General features: G+C 38.5%; 1 protein-coding gene across 1 annotated transcript in view; it reads left to right on the top strand.

Moving 5' to 3' along the window:
* LOC311590825 (vomeronasal type-2 receptor 116-like) overlaps positions 1–20,961 on the top strand; it is a gene marked incomplete at both ends in the record, with an annotated part of 49,508 nt that overhangs the window by 17,141 nt on the left and 11,406 nt on the right. Inside the window, 4 exons of the mRNA XM_084770091.1 lie at positions 997–1,093; positions 8,509–8,791; positions 9,079–9,891; positions 12,569–12,796. Coding sequence (XP_084626217.1) covers positions 997–1,093; positions 8,509–8,791; positions 9,079–9,891; positions 12,569–12,796 — 1,421 coding nt within the window. The remainder of the gene's footprint in view (positions 1–996; positions 1,094–8,508; positions 8,792–9,078; positions 9,892–12,568; positions 12,797–20,961) is intronic.

The following is a 20,961-nucleotide window of genomic DNA, read 5'->3' as shown; positions in this document are numbered from 1 at the left end:
CCCAAAATGAAAAAAAAATTAAAAAGACTGTTTGTTGCTGAACAGTCACCCAAAATTCTCTACAACATTGGAGTATCATCCTGGCCCAATATATGTGACAGACATATTTGTGACCCAAGTCTAATGAAGACTGGCTTAACTTTATTGGGAAATTTTTCCATTGACTCTGCCTGCACTAAAGCTTGCCCATTTTTACACATTATTTTGTTTATGGAACAAATCAAGATTCAAAGCTTTGCAAGTAAGATTTGACATTAACTTGTATAATCAACATGATCCTTTCTTGTTTGTAACTGTGTTTATCTCCTTGTTAGAGGTTGTCTTCAGACTGTTTTGTTTGTTTTACACAGGGTTTACTTTTGTTGCCCTGGGTATTATAGTACAAGCTTTTTTGGACAAACATCTTCAAACTCATACATCTGCCTGTCTTCATCTCTTAATTGCTCTGATTAAAGAACATAACCTATGTTTAAATCTATAAGTTTCTGAATTTATTTATTCACCTTACATCACAATAGGAGACCCCTCTCTCCTACAATTCCCATACCTCCTCTCTCTTTCCCAATCCTTCCTCTTATACCCCTCAGAAAAGGGGAGTCCCCACACAACAACGGACTCTGGCACATCTAGTTGCATCAGGACTGAGCAGATGCTCTTCCATGGTGGGCTGTCAAGGCAATCCCTTCAGGTGTAAGTGATGAAATATCAGACAACAGAGTCAATTGAAGAGACACCCCCATTCTCCTTATTGTGGCACCCACATGAAGACAAAGCTGCTCATTGGGTATATATGTGTAGGGGGCCTATGTCTAATTCATGCATGGCCCTTGGTTAGTATTTCAGTCTCTGTAAGTTTCCGTCAATCATGGTCTTTTTGTAGAGCACCTACACCCTCTGGGTCCTTCTGTTCTTTCTCTCCCACTCTACTATAAGGCTCCGTGTTGTACACCCAATATTTGGAAATAAATTTCAGCACCTCTTTCAATCTGATCCTAGGTGGATCCTCTCAGAGGACAGCTGTGCGAAGGCACCATAGCAGGGAAAACATCATTAGCAGTGTTAACATAGTTTTCTCCCATGATGAGAGTCTCAGGTTGGGCCAGGTATTCTTTGGACATCCTTCAAATTTCTCTTTAACTTTATACCTGCATATTTTGTAGACAGGGAACATATTGTGTCAAAGATTTTGTGTGTGTGTGGGTGTTTCCTCTGACCCTAAATTGAAACGTGTAAATGAAAGATAAAAAAGGAAGAAAGAACAGTTGGGATACACATTTGCTTCCCAGATGAGCTTGACCAGGCCTATTGGAGGCAGGGGTAAAGTGATCAGGCTAGGAGGGGGAAGTCCTGTGATTTTTCACCTCTGATGTTTTTGAAAACCTTTTATCTTGAACATGCAGTGAGCCTGTGATTCTGATTACTGACTACTCCTGATGATAGCTAAAAGACACACAAATGTAAAAGGAACATGGTCCTATCTTCCAACCCATTTTATAAGTTGAGTAATATAAGAAATCCATATGAAACCCAGGCTAAATCAGCTAACATAAATGAAATAACTCCATGGGAGGCTCCATTGCACTCTTCAATCAAAGCCTAACTCTAAACAGGGTACAATAGTGTTTGATTGTCTTACCTCACCAAGCTGAAGTAAAGGCTGCCTTGACTTCAGATATCCATTATCAGGCCAAGAAACATACTGAAGCCTTTCTTTAAAATATGGAGGATCTGGGAGGCACAACAGGTTGAAACTTCTGTTCATTTCAAATCTCCATAGACAATCTTGTATTAAGGAACCACATACTAGGCCTAGACTATCTGCTACTATTGATCAAATACGTCTATGGGTGTTCCCCTGACCAATACTCTCATCCAACCCTAATAGTATTCAGGGTACAATGGTTCATAGCAGTCCCACCCAATTGTATGTTTTGTTCTTATGTTCTTAATATCTTGTTCTGGGGACAGCTAGGATGTAATTATTCTGTATAAATTGAAGTTTCACATTTTCATCCATCTCAGGACTTGGTTTATCTTCTGAAATCTGTTACGCAGACAAGGAATCAGCATATCACAGCTGTCCATCTGCTCAGCCTATCTTGAGAAACCCATGTACCTGAAATGGGGGTAAATGTTTCTGTCTTTAACTCTAAGAATTCACTGACTATGGGAGACCCATGAGAAGGGTTATCTGTGTCTCTTCACCCTAATCTCTCATGAAAACACTCACACATCAATCCCGTTTGTGATCTATGCTGAAATAAGTTTCCAACTATTAAGGTTCAGGTAAGTAGCTCTAGGTAAGACCTGTAATGACTGTGTGGAGGATGGAACAATAGAGCCTTATACAACTCCACAAAAGAATTGAGGTGGGAAGGAAATTACCTGAATTAAAAAAAAACATTGTTTCTGTTTACCGTAGTAAACATCATTCCCGGTTTAAAGATTGAGCCCCCAAGCCTGAATACATCAAACAGGCTAGATCTGCCTGCCCCCACTGCAAACGCACATCCTATGTTGAAGGTTTTATCAGCTATGCTAAAACTCTCTTCCTAAGGTTGAGCAATCTTTGTAACTCAATATAACTTTGGGAAATAACCACATTTGTTGGTTTATTATAAACATTTTATTGCTCTCCACATGAACATCCTCTATCCTGAAGATTCCAAGAGCCTAATAACTAGCAGCCAAGTCCCAGACAAAAGGACATTGTACATCCACAGGTGTTGTTCAGGGGTAGTACACTTCCCTCACATACACATGACCTGGAGTTTGTCCCCAGTCCTGAAAAATGGGTATTATTATATCAGAGATTGCAGGCACTTTTGGAATTTGTGTTTCAAGCTGGTTGGCTGGAAATATCTGAAATCCTAACACTGGGGAGGCTGATGACAGAGAATAATATGATGGATGCCACCCTTCGCAATACAGCCAAGACTTCAATCAAGCCTGACTCCTTGACTTCCATCCCTGGACTAACACTGCAGAAAGAGAGGACCATTTAACCAAGTCCATGAATTGGTACACATGCATACACATTAAATAAATAAATGTAAAGTATTATGTAAAATAGCTGTATTTGTTTTTAAGTGTTCAGCACTGAATGTAACCTAAGCCTCTTCCTCCTCTCTCAATAGTCACCTCCATCTCCCAGTTTTGTTTTCTTATCCTCAAATTCTAACCATCCATCAGTCACCTAAAAATGAGTGAATAAAACTGAACATTTTGAAGAAAAATGTATTTCGTTGTATAAAAATTTCAGTTAATACACACTTTTAATGTGAAAGATGTCACAAAGGTTAAGAGAACAGCCTGGATTTCGACAGGTACTAAGTTTAATTCCCAGCAAGCAAACACATGGTGGCTTGCAACCATCTGCAATGAGATCTAGTGCCCTCTCCTGGTCCGTAGGCATACATGTAAGTAGAACACTGTATACATAATTAAAAAATAAATCTTTAAGAAAAATCAGATTAGATTCAGAAGAAACAGGGGCGATTTAGATATGAAGGGGCATCACCAATAAACACCAGTGGAGATGGCTAGCACCTTGGAATTAAGCTGCAGTCTAGAGACACAGACAAGTACAGAGGAGAGGTGAGTATAATTAGGACATTTCTTCTTCAATTATTAGCTCAATACCAAATCAGAGGAAAATGATATCTTGGTGATGTTAGCTAAGGCAACCTACCAGCAGGGATCATGTATACTGAAGAGGCTAACCTCTATTTAGACTGGATTCTTTGTAGTCAGTGTGGAGCAAAACAAATCCAAAATACTTTGAACCAAAATTAACCCTGTCTTCAAGATGTGAGGGATAAAGAGTGAACAAAATTGAGGAAATGTCCAAGTAATTCATAACAACACCATGCAAGAGAGCCAACCTCTGACACTATTAACAATACGCTGCTACACTCACAGACGGGAGCCTAACATATCTGTCCTTTAAGAGGCTAAATCATGAAATCATTTGAAATGAATGTTGAGACTAACATCCAAACATGGCAGAGCATACAGTGGGTGGAAAAGTGGAAGGAAAGGCTTTCGAGGGCACACTGGCTCGACAAGAAGGCAAACAAAGCCAAAGAATATGTGCCAAAGGGGCCTTGATGAGACTGAAACATCAAGCAGCAGCCATGTATGGAGTGTACTTATGCCTAAAATGCCTGAAAGAAATGGGATGTGGGTGACAGCTGAATCCAGTATTTAGAAAAATACAGAAGAAAAGAACACAGTTATTTCAGAAATTGAGCAAGAGCAAACACACAAATGACATAGAATCAAAAGGAAGCTTCTGAACTGAGGAATAAAATCAGCAGGAAGATTAATACCAGATATGGATGACAGAGAGAGCAATGCTAGTTAGGTATCTGACACGTGTGATTGATTGTTCAATAATTAATCCCAGTAAATTGTATAAAAGTTTAAATTAATAATAATTATTACATACTAGAACTGAATTCCATGCTCCACCAAACATAGTGGACATTTCACTTGCCAGCTTAAAAGTTGATTTCATTTTCTGTCTTCCTAGGAAATATTTCTCTAGACATTTTCCTTTCTATCCATGTCTTAGCACTCCAAGAGAACTCATGACAGAACCACAGGTGATGTATAAGTTAAATGATGTTTCTTAATTATACAACAAGACACAGAGAAAAATACAAACTTGTGTTTGCATCTCAAATGCTAAATATGCTGTATCAGCACAAACCCAAGAATTTTCTTCTCTTGTCCTGCTTTTCTTGCAGTCCATATGCATTTCAAGAAGCTCATGAGCATGAAATTATCAGTAGATGAATAAAAAATTACATAAGAGTCTACAGATTAAACACAGTGTTGCTTCCCAGTTGTGATTTGCTTCTGACATACTCAAGACAATACTTCTTCACATCCATGACTCAAATGTAAAATGAGAAAAAGCAATTTAGTGAATCAAAAATAATGTGGAAGACATGGGACAGCACACAGTATTGAATTTGAAAATGGAGAACCTTTAAATATCAACCTTTAATTTGTAAAAAATTCTGGTTCTGTTATGAACTAAATAAATTTGATTATAGCAATACTGAGTATATTTCTATATTTTTCCTGTTTACTGATTTTCAAGATAATGAAAGCAAAGGCTTTGTTTGGATAATCTGGACCAGTGCAAAGAGTGCAAAGTATAGCATAGTCCCCAATATGCTTGCTTTGTGAGTCTCAACTGCTCTAAATGTGTACAGAGTCTTTCTGAATTGGATTTTACAATACAATTCCCAATGTGTCCCCATAAATTAGAGTGTTGTGAGTCCTTCCTCAACTATTTCTGCATGTCTCATTGTTGATCATCTGACGCAATACACTGAGATCATTTATAATCTTATCCACATAATCATTATATTAGGACATTCCAAGGAACAAATTTGAGCAAAAGACTTTTCTCCCAGGGGCTTTAAATTTAAAATAATGAGTGACTTCATGAAACCTGGGACTGAGCTGTTCACATATTTATTTACCTACCCATTCTTAGCCTATGGTCTGTGGACATCAGATGCGTAATCCCAGAAAAGAGGGTGTTGACAATTTTTTGAGGAATGAGGATCAATGTGAAAAACAATGAAAGAAGAACATACAGCTAGAGTCTCTTTGACCAGATAAATAAAAGCAGGTCAAAAATATAGGTGCTCATTTCATGTACTGATGGCGGTTCAGATTTCACATTTCCCAGGTTTAAGGCAGGACAAATATGTGTGCTTGGATTTTCCATTTCTTGCTCCTGAACATTCCCCTTCTCCTGGACAGTTTCATTCATCCTAGGTGCTGTTGGAGAATGAAGTTGAAGGAAGATAAAGACCTGGACTTGGGGGCAAATTGTGTCTTCTTCCTTCAAGCAACCTATGAGACAATAGGCAGAGAGGATTGGAACAAATATCTGACTAAATTGTAAGTGCTTTTAAAATCTTCCATGTAAATATCCTGACACACATTTCATAAGATATTTGATGAGGATCTTAGCAACACTTTCACTCTTCTGTCCTGTTCTCACAGCCTGCATACCAAGAGTGAACTATTACTTCTTTACAGACACTTTCATTTTTTTCTACTTTTAATTTCTTTCAGGAGTTTTGTGGTTTTATTTTTGTTAGGCACTTCATTTAAAGCTGTAGGCGGAGTCAAAAAACATCTCTCACAGTGACCCAACATATATAGTCCTCCTAATCATAGTTTCCATTATACCATAGCCAATGATGTATGACTCAAAGCAATCCCATGAATTTCATTCAACAAGTTTTATCCCAAGTACATTACAATAAATGACTCTGTAATCTGATGTATCTCCTAGTGCATGTAGTGTTTGTAGTATTTGTGTCAGTAGTGTTTGTGCTACACATAGCTCTTGAGAGCTTCCACATAGATACAAAGACACTCTCTCCAGTTCCTTGCATGTGGTCACACTGTGGTTTCTGAAGGTGTATTGAGAATGGAATTAAGAGATCAGGTTATTGGGAACTATGTTCCTTTTGCTCCATGCTTCATTTGTATAGTTTACATATATATGTTATATATATGGTTATATATAACCAAGGCGAGTTCTTCACACTCTTGGACTGTAAATGATATATTTAGATTCCTTGAAATGTGAGGTTATCACTCATACTGTTTCCAGTTTAGATCCCTTTTTTGCTTGCCTGAGTGGCAGTTGTGTCATGTGATAGGTGGCAACACTTGAGAACAGAAAGAGAAGCTCCTTACTAATTCAGTTTTGCCATTATTTAACAGCCATACATCTTCTTCCTTTATGTATGAATTGTCTATTTACTGAGACTTAAGTCATATGTCTCTCTTTCATTTCTCTTTCAGTAAATTTGCTATGCATAGCTGAATATTTTAGACATATGGGATTAACACAAAGTTTCTGAATTTCTCAGTTGTTTCAAACACAGAACATTGGACAACTAGGCTAGGCATACAGCTTAAAGAATTGATGTTTCCCAACATTTGTTGTAGGATATAATGATTGAAAGCACAGGTCCCTAATTTTAATTCCTTTTTCTGTTTCTGAAATTCTCAATGATAAATGTTCACTGTAGAAGTAAAGGATATTCTAATAGAGACTATTTTTATAAGTAAAAACACCACAGAGATACAAATTTTAAATGGAAATGGACTGTATTTAATTCTGAGTGAATCATTCAGAATGGTGTAGTAAGTTTGATGTATATTGGTCAGATAGGACTTGACACAGAAGACAGAGGAATTATGTTTTTCTCGTAAATAAAACTACAATATGCTATGATTTTACATCAATTGGTGTGTTGCTTGTTTTTATTCAAAAATTAACATTCTCACACATTTTTGTATTCTATTTTATAAACATAAATTATGGCATTTGCAAAGCTCATTGCAATTTCTGAGTGTTCCTGGTTTTCAGTAGGGAGCTACACTTATGTTAATGTTACCAGAGAGTTGGCCAAAATAATGTTTTTTGAGACTTTTTGGTAATGTCTTGGCTGTTCTGCACTCACTCCATACAAAATGATGTCTTCAATCTAACAGTAATCTGACTGCAGCTGCCTCCCTGAGTGTTGACATTACAAGGCATGTACCATCACATCTAGCTTAGGATGCCTTCTAAGAGAAAAATTGTGTTACCAGGGTATGCTCAGTGTGAATATGTCACATGTGTGTGTAAACAAAAAATATGTGGATCATAATTTGGTGGTGGCTTGTGATCTTATTCTATGATCTCAGTACCAGAAGCAAGTGTATGCAAGTGCATATGAGTCAGAATAGTTGAGAGCGATGTATAAATTTTAAAAAGCATGGAGTGTATTATCATATTGTGGCCTAAAATATGTATTGTCCACACAAGCATGTGCATACATATATTTTTATCAATTATTCTTTAGATATAAAATTTGCCTAACAATAAAATTTACAAAAAGGTTTCATTTCTCTAGTAGTTAAATTGGAAGAGAAAAAACACAGGAGATGGATATGGATATTGGGTGATTTGTTTAATACATTGCCACTAATTACAAACAAATTTAAGTACAGGAGCCAAAAGTAGCCCCTGATAAGGTCTACTGTGCACTCCTAATTCTTCCTTTAACTGCCTCAGCTAATTCTATTAATTTCATGATAAAAACCTGAGACATCTCACAAACACATATATTTTTATATTGTTCAATAATTTCAAATTAAGGATTTCTTTAGAATTTCTCTTTGGTCAAGCCTATGCTCATGTCTTTACCTTCTGAAATGGAATTCCAAAACAAGACATAGAAACAGTCTCTGTGGAAGATTTCAAAATAACATATTATATATGGGAGACACACTCTCACAAGTTTTTAAAGCTTGTATAATTTCCAGCTTCTTATGTCTTTATAATCTCACAACACAGGACATCTGTTTCAATCTTTCTAGGTGGGAGGAAATACTGTTCAATAAAGGATATTTCTTGTATTCATTACAAATAATTAGTTGTATATCTCTGTTCATAATAAACATTGTATCCTTTTACAGCACAACACCAAAAAGCCAGCGATTTGCTTTTGCGTTGGGTTTTTCTATGGATGAAGTCAACAGGAACCCTGGTCTTTTACCAAATATGTCTCTGCTTGGCTTCATTGGATTTGGTTGTAAGACACTGCCACAGTTCACCAGTCATATGCATATGATCATAAACAATGTTCTACCTAATTATGACTGTAAAAGAAAGCCAATGTGTGGTGTGTTACTTACAGGAACAAGCTGGGAAACAACAGCAACAATACAGACATTCATGAACCTCCTACTAGGTTACCAGGTGAGAGTTTTTGGAGTAGGATTTTTCCTATTATGTCTCTTTTGGTATGATTTAGAGATTCAAAGAAAGGTTTAAGGAGGAGAATGACCTCATGATTCTATCAATCTATTTATTCAAGGGCCCTAATATTTGGAGACATGATAGGTCTTCTACCCACATGTCCATCTTTGAAATAGAGATGAGGGAAGACATAAGAGCTAATTGGTTTCTCTAGAACTCTCTGAAGAGAAATGTGTTTACAAATGCTTACATATTCATGCTGCCTCATGCTGCTACCTGTGTCCTAGGTCCTTCTTCTTACATTTGGACCTTTCCATCCTGTCCTAAGTGACCAAGAACAATTTCCTCTTCTATATCAGATGGCCTCTAAGGACATATCTTTAGCCCTGGCCATAGTATCCTTCATACTTTATTTCAAATGGAACTGGGTTGGGCTAGTCATCTCAGACAATGATCAAAGCATACAATTTCTCTCATATTTGAGGAGAGAGATGGAAACAAACACAGTCTGCTTTGCCTTTGTGAACATGATCCCAGTCAACATGGAGTTATACATGTCAAGAGCAGAGGTGTATTACAACCAAATCATGACATCTACCACAAATGTTGTCATCGTTTATGGTGACATAGAGTATACACTAGCTTTGAGTGTAAGAAGGTGGGAATCTCTAGGTATAAAGAGAATATGGATCACAACCTCGCAGTGGGATGCCACTATAAGTAAAAGGGACTACACACTGGACTCATTTCATGGGACTCTTACTTTTGAACACCATCGTCCAGATATTTCAGGATTCAAAAATTTTGTCCAGACATTGAACCCTATCAAATACTCTGACAATTATCTGGCAAGCCTGGAGTGGATGTACTTTAACTGTGCAGCCTTGGCATCTAACTGTAACACAATGAAGAACTGCTCATCCAATGCCACATTGAAATGGCTAATGGAAAATGCTTTTGACATGGCTTTTAGTGGTAGCAGTTATAACATATACAATGCTGTGTATGCCTTTGCTCATGCCTTTCATGAGTGGTTCTTTCAATACATAGTTCATCAGGATATGGGCATATTGAACAACTACTATCATCAGTGCTTTAAGGTACTGTTTCTTCTATTGGATAATATTTAATGTCATCAAAGACATACTTTTATAAGGCTCTCACAGGGACCATCTCAGTGTAGAAAAATGAAATATAAATCTTGATTGGGTGAAAGAGGGGGAAAGAGGTAATGGGAAAATTTAAGTGAGGATATAACAGTTGGGATATAATCTGAGTAAATTATTTAAAGAAAAAAGAAAAGAAATACAAGTAAAAAAGCAAAATGTAAAAGCAGTAGTGTGGTAGGGAATTTTGTTTATGATGCCTATTGACTTTGATACAAAGATCCTTAATATCATCACACTGGTTCAAAACTGGAAGTATAATAAGTGTTTGCAAATTAATCCTCTCCATGAGGAGAGGATAAGCCCTTTTTCATTAATTGTCAAATATATTATAATAACTGTCTGGATGATTTTCCCAAGGTTTTAAAACTGATTCAGCAACCACTGTTGGTACAAATATCCTTATGTGCTTTGTCAGAGTAACTACGTAGGAAATAGTGCCGGAATTCAATTTTGTGCATAGATTTTTTTTCATATGTGAAAAATTATACTTATCACTTTGTATTTGTGTATGTTTTTTCTGTTGCTGTGCATCTCTTTGCATATTGGTTTTGCTGTTGCTGTGTACAGATGTTTCTATTCCACCTGCCTATCTTTCCAATTATCTGTTGAAATTAATATACATTTTTGAATCTAGCAATGGCTTTCTGTATGCGTGTTTGTGTTTGTCTTTATATTTCAGTGTGTTTTTTTTTTTTAAGAAATAAGAGTCTTTCTTTTATTTTTTTGTTTTTTTTGTTTTTTCTCCTTTATTAATTTATTCTTGTTACATCTCAATGGTTATCCCATCCCTTGTATCCTCCCATTCTTCCCTCCCTCCCATTTTCCCCTTATTCCCCTCCCCTATGACTGTTCCTGAGGGGGATTACCTCCCCCTGTATATGTTCATAGGGTATCAAGTCTCTTCTTGGTAACCTGCTGTCCTTCCTCTGAGTGCCACCAGGGAAGAAATAAAGAAAGAAATTAACGAGTTCTGAATTACCTTTCAGTGTGTTTTTGTCATTGAACTTGTGAGGTGACTGAGTCTGTATTTTTTTGTGTTTTGGTCAATGTGCTTGCATATAGGTACATCTGTGTCTCTCTCTCTCTCTCTCTCTCTCTCTCTCTCTCTCTCTCTCTCTCTCTCTCTGTGTTTGTGTGTGTGTGTGTTTCACTTTATGTATGTCTGTCTTTATTCCTGCCTATTTGTAAATTTTGGATGTGACCATCAATTATCTGTCTGTCAGTGTCACTCTATGTGGTTGTCTTCATCCGTTTTTCTCCTGACTACTTGTCTGGCTATGTATGGGAATATGCTTTTTATTCTTCTACATCTGTATGTGTCTCTACCTGGGTGTGCTTGTATGCATATAAGTTTGACAATGTGTGTGTATTTGTGTGTAAATAATTGTGTTTCTATATGTGTGTATATTCTGTATGATTAAGGAACTTCTCTATGTGTAGTAACATGTGTATGTGTGTGTGTTAGTGTCTATGTGTGTGTCAGTGTCAGTGTGTGTGTGTTCATATTGCATATCACATTTGGTTCTGAAAATATGTCTCTGTGTTTGGTAGTATACGCTTGAGAGCTATAAAATTCCAGGAACATTATGTCAAGTTTTAAATTTAATTAATTAATTTATTCTCTTATATCCTGAGGGTAGGCTCTTCTATCAGATCCCCCTAGTCACACCTTACTTCCATCCCCACTACCCTACTCCTCAGAAAAGAGGAGCCCTCTTACCCACTCATCTAAGCTCATCAAGTGAATCAGGACTTAGCATTTCCTCTTCCCTGTGGCCAGGTGAGGAATCTCCACCAGGTTGTAGTGATCATACAGATTGCAACTGTGTCTTAATCTGACATATCCTGATCGATTCTTATGATAGGGCACACATGAAGCCTGAGGTGCCCTTTGGCTTTATATGTGTAGGGGTTCTAAGTCAAGTCTATGCATGATCCTCAGTGTTTTTTTTAAATTCCACTAGCCCCTCTGGGCTCTGGTTAGCTAGCTATTTTGGCCCACTTGTGGATCTCTGTTACTCCCAGATACTTCTTTCTTTCCTCCCAACTTTTCCACTTGACTTCATGCACTTCACCCTGTGTTTGGCTGTGAATCTCAGCATCTGTTTTCATCTACTTCTATGTGTAGGGTCTCAGAGAAAAGGTTTGCTATGCTCCCATGTTCAAGAATAGCAGAATATCATTAATAGTGTCAGGGTCTGGCTTTCTTCCATGGGGTGGGTCTCCTGTTGATGCAGGCATTGTTTGGACATCTCCTCAATCTCACCGCTATCTATATCCTTGCATTTCCCATAGGCAGGGTAAATTTTGAGCTGAATTTTTGTTGGGTTGGTTGGTGTTCCCTTGCCTCTGCAAAGACTCCTCTATAGTCTCCATGACCCTTGCTACTAGAAGTCTCACCTAGACTCACTCCCATACCCTCCCAGAAGGCCTCCATGTCTTAGGTCTCCAGATTATCATAGAGATATTAATTTTATTTATCCAGTTGCTTTACTTGAATTTTTGCTCCTGGATACATTGATTAAATTTGCCTTTAAGATAAAGTCAGATTACACTGTCTGTGTTCAAGAAAGGGATTATGCACTACAGTATGCTATTTCTATTTCAGCTTTATGACATTCTGCGGAATATCCACTTCACAAATCCAGTTGGTGACAGAGTAAATATGAACCAAAGAGGAAAACTTCAGGAGGAATGTGACATTTTCTATGTTTCCAATTTGCATCAAGGTCTTGAATTTAAAGTGAGGATTGCAAGTTTCAGCTCATATTTTCCACATGGTCAACAGCTCCATTTATCTGCAGAAATGATGGAGTGGGCCACAGGAAGTACAAAGGTAGGTTTGGACTTATTGTACTGATTTACCTGACTCACCAGTAAACAGGGTCATGTGTGCACATTCTAAATTAGTGATATAAAATAGATTGTCATGTAAGGAATCAAAAATTGTCCTATATTACTATGTTTCTTATTTTTGCTTTTTGATGTGATATATTTATTAGTTCTTTGAACATTCCATTTCCATACAGTTACATTTATAATATCAGAGGTCTTTCTGCTTTTTAATATGACTACAACATTGTCTATTAATACTGTTTAATATTACTTGCTCTAAAGAGATCAATAGTTTCTCTGTTCCAGTTTTATTACAACACAGTAATCTTTCCATATCTTTTGGACCTCTGGCACAGATGTCAAAGATATTGAGATTATTGTAAAGATGGAGTAAAAAAAAGTATATAAACCATTCATTTTATTATGTAATACTGTTTAATTATTTTTTCATTGATCTTCTAAAGTCTAAATTTTTATGTATATTAATTTAAATTTTCATGAACTATATTAGATTTTCTAAGATTTATAAACTTGGTTTTTATTAAATTAAATTTTCTTTAACTTTTTAATGAATGTTTTATCTGTACATATGTTTATGCAATACTGGCACATGTAATGCATATGGATGCCAAGAAGTGGTTCAGACTCCTAGAAACTTAAGATGGAGTTTTGACAGAAAATGTGTTTTCAATGTCTAAGTTCGGTTTGCATCATGAGCAATAATTATTACTGACAATATGCCATCTCCCCTGCCCTGAGTGATACACTGGAGAAGAAATTTTTCACAAGAATAATCTTGTTTAATGTCCTGAATTATGGTATGGTTATTGATATAACCAATATAGGGATTTCATTTTTAATTCTGTATATGAGGCTGATTGATAGTAGTACAAATGTGGCTTTAACAAAAGAAATTTCACATGCTATATGCTGTGTATATTATAGGTATGAATTCTGATGTGGGTGGTGCTAAGGTATTTATTTCAGATTACCTAATTCAAAGTTCATTGAATTTTAAAAGATTTAACTTCAGGAATGTCTTTAATTCTGATATCAAGTGATATGTCATATTTCTCAGAAAATATAAAACGTATGGTAAATTATTCTCTTCAGTGTGATGAGAAAAGACTATCTAAAGTGAAAAATGTGAACTCAAGGTGTAGCTACTGAAATACATAACAATTCTGTAGTAAGAAAGGAAAACTCATATTTGTTATAACCACATCTAAGTAGAATATTACATAAGTGACGACTAGAAGAGTATACAGAAGTCAAAACAATATAAACAATGCTCTGATCCCCCATATACATATCACAATGCAGAAAAATAAACATAAATATGAAGATGTGGAAAGAAAGAACATAACTGCAATATTATAGAATTAAATGAAAGAATGTTCAATGGCATATTAAACAACCAGTGAACAATAATTATAAGAGGCTCCAAGATGGCAGCAAAGATAATGTACTCTGTCTGTTCAGAGATACTGAATCAAGGGACAAGAGCTGTAATACCCTTCATTAGCAGGGTCCACAGTATGGTGGGTGGGCCTGACATTAGGCTGCATAAGTTGGTACACAAAGACATCACTGTTTCCCTAAGGCTTTGGAGAACAGGAAGATCTGATCTCAGATCCCCTGGCTAATCCACAGAAATATCCCAGGCACAGATATGCACTGGCCTGGTCTCCAAAGCCACACACACACTCAACCCAGCCCTGTGCATAGCCACACAATCTCAAACTATATTGTGGGTTATATGACCTAGAAAGATAATTTAGTGAGGAAAACAGAACCTGTAGAGAGAAGCAGCCCCAACACAATACAAGACAGGGAAGTAAGAATCTCAGGTGTAGAAGATACAATGGAATAATTTGATGAAACCATCAAAAAAATGTTTGAAAATTCCTGACATAAAACATCCAAGGAGTCAAGGAGAGCATTAAAAGATGAAACCTAAGAATAATAGGATTTGAGGAAAGAGCAGTAGCCCGGAACCAAACCCAGAATTATATTGCCAACAAAATAATAGAAGAAAACTTCTGCAATTTGAAGAAAGAGATGCTTATAAGCATACAAGAGACCTATGGTGCACCATGTAGCATAGACTATAAAAGAAAATCCTGTTGCCACATAATAATTAAAACACAAAATGCACAGAACAAAGAAAAAAACAGTAAAAGCACCAAGAGAAAAAGGCCAGATAACTTACAATTGCAAACTTACCAGAATCACATGTGAGTTTTCAGCAGAGGCCATGAAAGCCAGAGGGGTCTTAGCAGAGGTTTTGCAATGCTAAGAGTCTATAGATACCACTCCAGATTACTATACCAAATAAAATGTTAAGTAACCATCGATGAAGAAAATTAGATATTCCATGAAAAAATAATTTAAAACAGTACCCATCAAAAAATCCAGTCCGCTCTGCTCAGCCTGTTTGCATTGTGTCTTCGCTGTGTCAGAACAGTATGCTTCAGGTGGGCAGACAGAGATCGACCCAGGCCTGAATTTCTCACAGGATAGCAGCTAATGTGCACTGTGGCCAGCGCCTTGATTCCGCTCTCCTGGTATGAGATTTGGGACTGCTTCAGATGGTCTACAGCAGCTGACTATGATTTAGTTGCCCCTTGTTCTGGCATGGAGATGATTATTTGTCAGCTGAGGATACTGTATGTTTGGGATTCTGAGGACTCTTGTGAGAGCCCACTCTTCGAGTTGAGGGCAGCTGCTGTTTCCCCTGCTGTTCCTGCTGCTGCTGTTGCTGGTTGATATTTGCTCCTGCTACTATGGCTGAACTAAAATTCTGGCAAGATGGCGGCAAGCAGTGTGGACCGTGTCTGAAAGCTCCAGCGAACAATTCAGGGAATTGCACAGATTTCTGAGCCAGGAACACCAAGGTCCCCACACCACGGCAGCAGAAGTGCTCCACGGTTTGGAGGGACCAGGGTGTGGAGGACCTGCCTGCCCCTGCACACGGGAGGAGCGCGGACTTTCTCGGATCAGAGCGGCGGCAGTGGGGACAGCAGTGCCATCAGCGGCGCCAGCTGCGGTGGCTGAGGTTTGCGGCTCAGAGCCTTCTAGTGGAGGTGATTAGTGTGGTGGGCGGTGGGAGTTGCTGCGGGAGAGGGGACTCTGGACAGGATTTGGGTTGCGTGGTGCCTTGAGACCTAGGCTGGACTCAGCGGACGGTTTGGCCCGGAGTCCTGGGTTTGCTCAGTGAGCTGTGCTGTGGAGAGGCTGGCTTGGCTCAGCGGGCAATTCTGCCCGAGGCGCAGCTCCCCTGCTGTGACGCAGGCTAGGCGGAGTGCCCGCTTCTACCCTGGGCTCCGCCTCGGCGCAGACGCAGTTTTCCTGCTGTGACGCGAGCGGGGCGGAGCGCTCAGTTATACTCTGGGTGCTTGCTCAGCACAGACGCAGTTTTCCTGCTGTGACGCGAGCAGGGCGGAGCGCTCAGTTATACTCTGGGTGCTTGCCCAGCACAGACGCAGTTTTCTTGCTGTGACGTGAGCAGGGCGGAGCGCTCAGTTATACTCTGGGTGCTTACTCAGCGCAGACGCAGTTTTCCTGCTGTGACGCGAGCGGGGCGGAGCGCTCAGTTATACTCTGGGTGCTTGCCCAGCGCAGCCTTGGTTTTCCTGCTGCGACACAAGTTGAGCGGAGCGCTCGCTTCTACCCTGGGTGCTTGCTCAGCGTGATCTCAGTTTCCCTGCTGTGACACAAGCCTGGCGAAGCGCTCACTTCTACCCTAGGTGCTTGCTCAGCGCTGCCGCAGTTTTCCTGCTGTGACATGGGCTGGGCGGAGCGCTCAGTTATACCCTGGGTGCTTGCTGGCACAGCCTTGGTTTTCCTGCTGTGACACAAGCTGGGCGGAGCGCTCACTTCCACCAGGTGCATGCTCAGTGCAGTCGCAGTTCTCCTGCTGTGGCAGACGGTTCAGGCCCTGAGAAACTAGCTGAGCTTGACGAGTGGCTCGGGCCCAGTATCCCTGGCTGGACTTGGCAGGGGACCCAAAAGGTTGTGGATACCTTGGCCTGACCCAACGATCATTCAGAGATCCAGAACGATTGCAGGACCCACAGCAAAGGGGAGCTGAGGATCACTGGCGGTGAGAGCCCAAAACTACAGGGATAACCTCCTGCCATCCACACCAGTGAAGTATCAGGGCTTCCAGCCTACGGAAATCGTGAGAAAACAAGTGAATCTATCACCAGACTCCCTCCACTCAACTCTGGAAGTTACCCAACAAAAACAGAGACAGCAAGATGTCTAAAGGACAGCGTAAAAGCATTCGCAAAAAACCCCAAAACAACATGGCGTCTCCAGTTCCCAGCTATCCCAAAGAAAACAACCCGGAGAACTCACATACAACTGAAACACAAGAAAATGACCTCAAATCCTTGGTAATGAGGATGTTAATGGAGGAAACAAATAAAATTCGAAATCAGATGCAGGAAGAAGCAGCGAAGCAGGTGCGAGACATAAAAGAAGCACATAGAGTGGAACTGGAAAATTTTCAGGAAAATATAAACAACCAGATGAAAGAAATTAAAAAATCTGTTCAAGATATGAAAAGGAAAATGGATTCAATGATAAACACACAGACAGAAGAAAAACGAGAACATGAGGCCTCAGAGAAGAAGGCGAATGACACAGTGCTGAGCTTTTCTAACAGAATCCAAGAGATGGAAGAACGAATCTCAAGTCTAGAAGATACAATAACAGATCTTGAAGCAACCAATAAAGAAAATGCCAAATCTGGAAAACTCCTGACACAAAACATCCAAGAAATTAAGGACACCATGAAAAGAAGAAATCTGAGGATAATAGGCATTGAAGAAAGAGAAGATATCAGACTCCAAGGCCCAGAAACTCTTCTCAGCAAAATCATAGAAGAAAATTTCCCCAATCTAAAAAAAGAGATGCCTATAAACATACAAGAGGCATACAGAACACCAAATAGAATTGACCAGAAAAGAAAAACTGCCCATCACATTATAATCAAAACACAAAACATACAGAACAAAGAAAAAATATTAAAAGCTGCAAGGGAAAAGGGCGAAATAACATTTAATGGCAAACCTATCAGAATTACACTCGACTTCTCAGCAGAGACCATCAAAGCCAGAAGGGCCTGGACAGAGATCCTGCAAACCCTAAGAGACCACAGATGCCAGGCCAGACTACTTTACCCAGCAAAACTATCTATAAACATTGATGGAGAAAACAAAATATTCCATGACAAAACTAAATTCAAACAGTACCTATCCACAAATCCAGCTTTACAGAAGGTACTGGAAGGAAAACTACATCCCAAAGGGTCAAGCCACAATCAAAACTACTCAGGAAATAGATAACTATACCATGGCAAAAACACAACTACACAAACGCTCAACTGGAACCAACATCAAAATTAAGACTCTTAATAGTAACTGGTCATTAATATCTCTCAACATCAATGGTCTCAATTCTCCAATAAAAAGACACAGACTAACTGAATGGATGCATAAACAGGATCCAACATTCTTCTGCATTCAAGAAACACATCTCACCCATAATGATAGGCATTACCTCAGGATAAAAGGTTGGAAAAAAATATTCCAAGCAAATGGTCACAAGAAGCAAGCAAGCGTAGCCATTTTAATATTGAACAAAATAGACTTTCAACCAAGATTAATCAAAAGGGATGAGGATGGACACTTCATACTCATCAAAGGTAAAGTCAACCAAGATGACATCACAATTCTGAACATCTATGCTCCCAATACAAGGGCACCCACATTTGTAAAAGATCTGCTAAAAAGGCTTAAACCACACATCGATCCCCACACAATAATAGTGGGAGACTTCAACACCCCGCTCTCACTGAAGGACAAGTCATTGAAACAGAAACTAAGCTGAGAAATAACATCATTAACCAATGTCATGGGTCAAATGGATCTAACACATATCTATAGAACCTTTCACCCAAACAAGAAAGAATATACCTTCTTCTCTGCACCCCATGGAACCTTCTCCAAAATTGATCACATAATAGTACACAAAGAAAGCCTCAACAGATACAAGAGGATTGAAATAATACCTTGTATCCTATCAGATCATCATGGGCTTAGACTGCAATTCAACAACAACAGAAATAACAAAAAGCCTACACGTATGTGGAAATTAAACAACTCTCTGCTAAATGACACCTGGGTCAGGGGAGAAATAAAGAAAGAAATCAAGGAGTTTCTGAAATTCAATGAAAATGAAGGAACAACATACCCAAATTTGTGGGATATATTGAAAGCAGTGCTAAGAGGAAAATTCATAGCACTAAGTGCCTTTAAAAAGAAATTGGAAGCATCGCACATAAACACCTTAACGACACAACTGGAAGCCCTAGAAAAAAAAGAAGCAGAAACACCCAAAAGGAGTAGACATCTGGAAATAATCAAACTCAGGGGTGAAATTAACAAATTAGAAACTAAGAAAACAGTCCAAAGAATCAACAAAACCAAGAGCTGGTTCTATGAGAAAGTCAACAAGATAGACAGACCATTAGCCAAACTAACTAAAAGGCAGAGAGACAGTATTGAAAACAACAAAATCAGAAATGAAAAGGGAGACATAACAACAGACACTGAAGAAATACAAAGAATCATAAGATCCTACTTTGAAGGCATATATGCCACAAAATTTGAAAATCTAAGGGAAATGGACGATTTTCTTGATCAATTTCACTTGCCCAAGTTGAGTGAAGAACAGATAAACAAGCTAAATAGTCCCATTTCCCCTACAGAAATTGAGGTAATCATTGATAGTCTCCCAACCAAAAAAAGCCCAGGGCCAGATGGCTTCAGTGCAGAATTCTACCAGACCTTCAAGGGCGAGCTAATACTGATACTCTTCAAGCTACTCCAAAAGATAGAAAGGGATGGAACATTACCAAACTCATTCTATGAGGCCATAGTCTCATTGATACCTAAACCTCACAAAGACTCAACAAAGAAAGAGAATTTCAGACCAATTTCTCTGATGAACATTGATGCAAAAATACTAAATAAAATACTTGCAAAACGAATACAAGAGCACATCAGAGATATAATTCATCATGACCAAGTAGGCTTCATTCCAGGCATGCAGGGATGGTTTAATATACGGAAATCCATCAATGTAATCCACCACATAAACAAAATGAAAATAAAAAACCATATGATCATCTCTTTGGATGCAGACAAAGCATTTGATAAAATCCAACACCCATTCATGTTTAAAGTTTTAGAGAGATCGGGAATACAAGGCACTTTCGTCAACATAATAAAGGCTATATATAGGAAGCCAATAGCCAAAATCAAAGTAAATGGTGAGATACTTAAGGAAATTCCTCTAAAATTAGGAACAAGGCAAGGCTGCCCACTCTCTCCATATCTCTTCAATATAGTACTCGAAGTTCTAGCCAGAGCAATAAGACAACATAAGGAGATCAAGGGTATTCAAATGGGAAAGGAGGAAGTCAAATTATCCCTATTTGCAGATGATATGATAGTCTACATAAGTGACCCTCAAAATTCCACCAGAGAACTCCTACAGCTGATAAACACCTTCAGCAAAGTGGCTGGATACAAAATTAACTCAAAAAAGTCTGTAGCCTTCCTATACACAAATGATAAGCTTGCAGAGGAAGAAATTAGGAAAACTACACCCTTCACATTAGCCACAAGCAATATAAAGTACTTAGGAGTTACTCTAACTAAGCAAGTGAAGGACCTGTTTGAAAAAAATTTCAAAACCCTAAAGAAAGAGATTGAAGATGACACTAGAAGATGGAAGGATCTACCTTGCTCATGGATAGGGAGAATTAACATAATAAAAATGGTCATCCTACCAAAAGCAATCTACAGATTCAATGGAATCCCTATCAAAATACCTACACAATTTTTTAAAGACATTGAAAGTTCAATTCTGAACTTCATATGGAAAAACAAAAAACCCAGAATAGCTAAAACAATCTTGTACAATAAACGGTACTCTGGAGGAGTCTCCATACCTGATCTCAAACTGTACTATAAAGCAATAGTAATTAAAACAGCATGGTACTGGCACAGCAACAGGCTGGTTGATCAGTGGAATCGAATCGAAGACCCAGATATGAATCCACACACATATGGTCATTTGATTTTTGACAAA

The sequence above is a fragment of the Acomys minous genome, assembly GCF_964271855.1.
Source record: "Acomys minous genome assembly, chromosome: 20".
Lineage (NCBI taxonomy): Eukaryota > Metazoa > Chordata > Mammalia > Rodentia > Muridae > Acomys > Acomys minous.
Note: the sequence above shows the minus strand (reverse complement) of the source record. Positions and strands in the feature narration are given on the sequence as shown.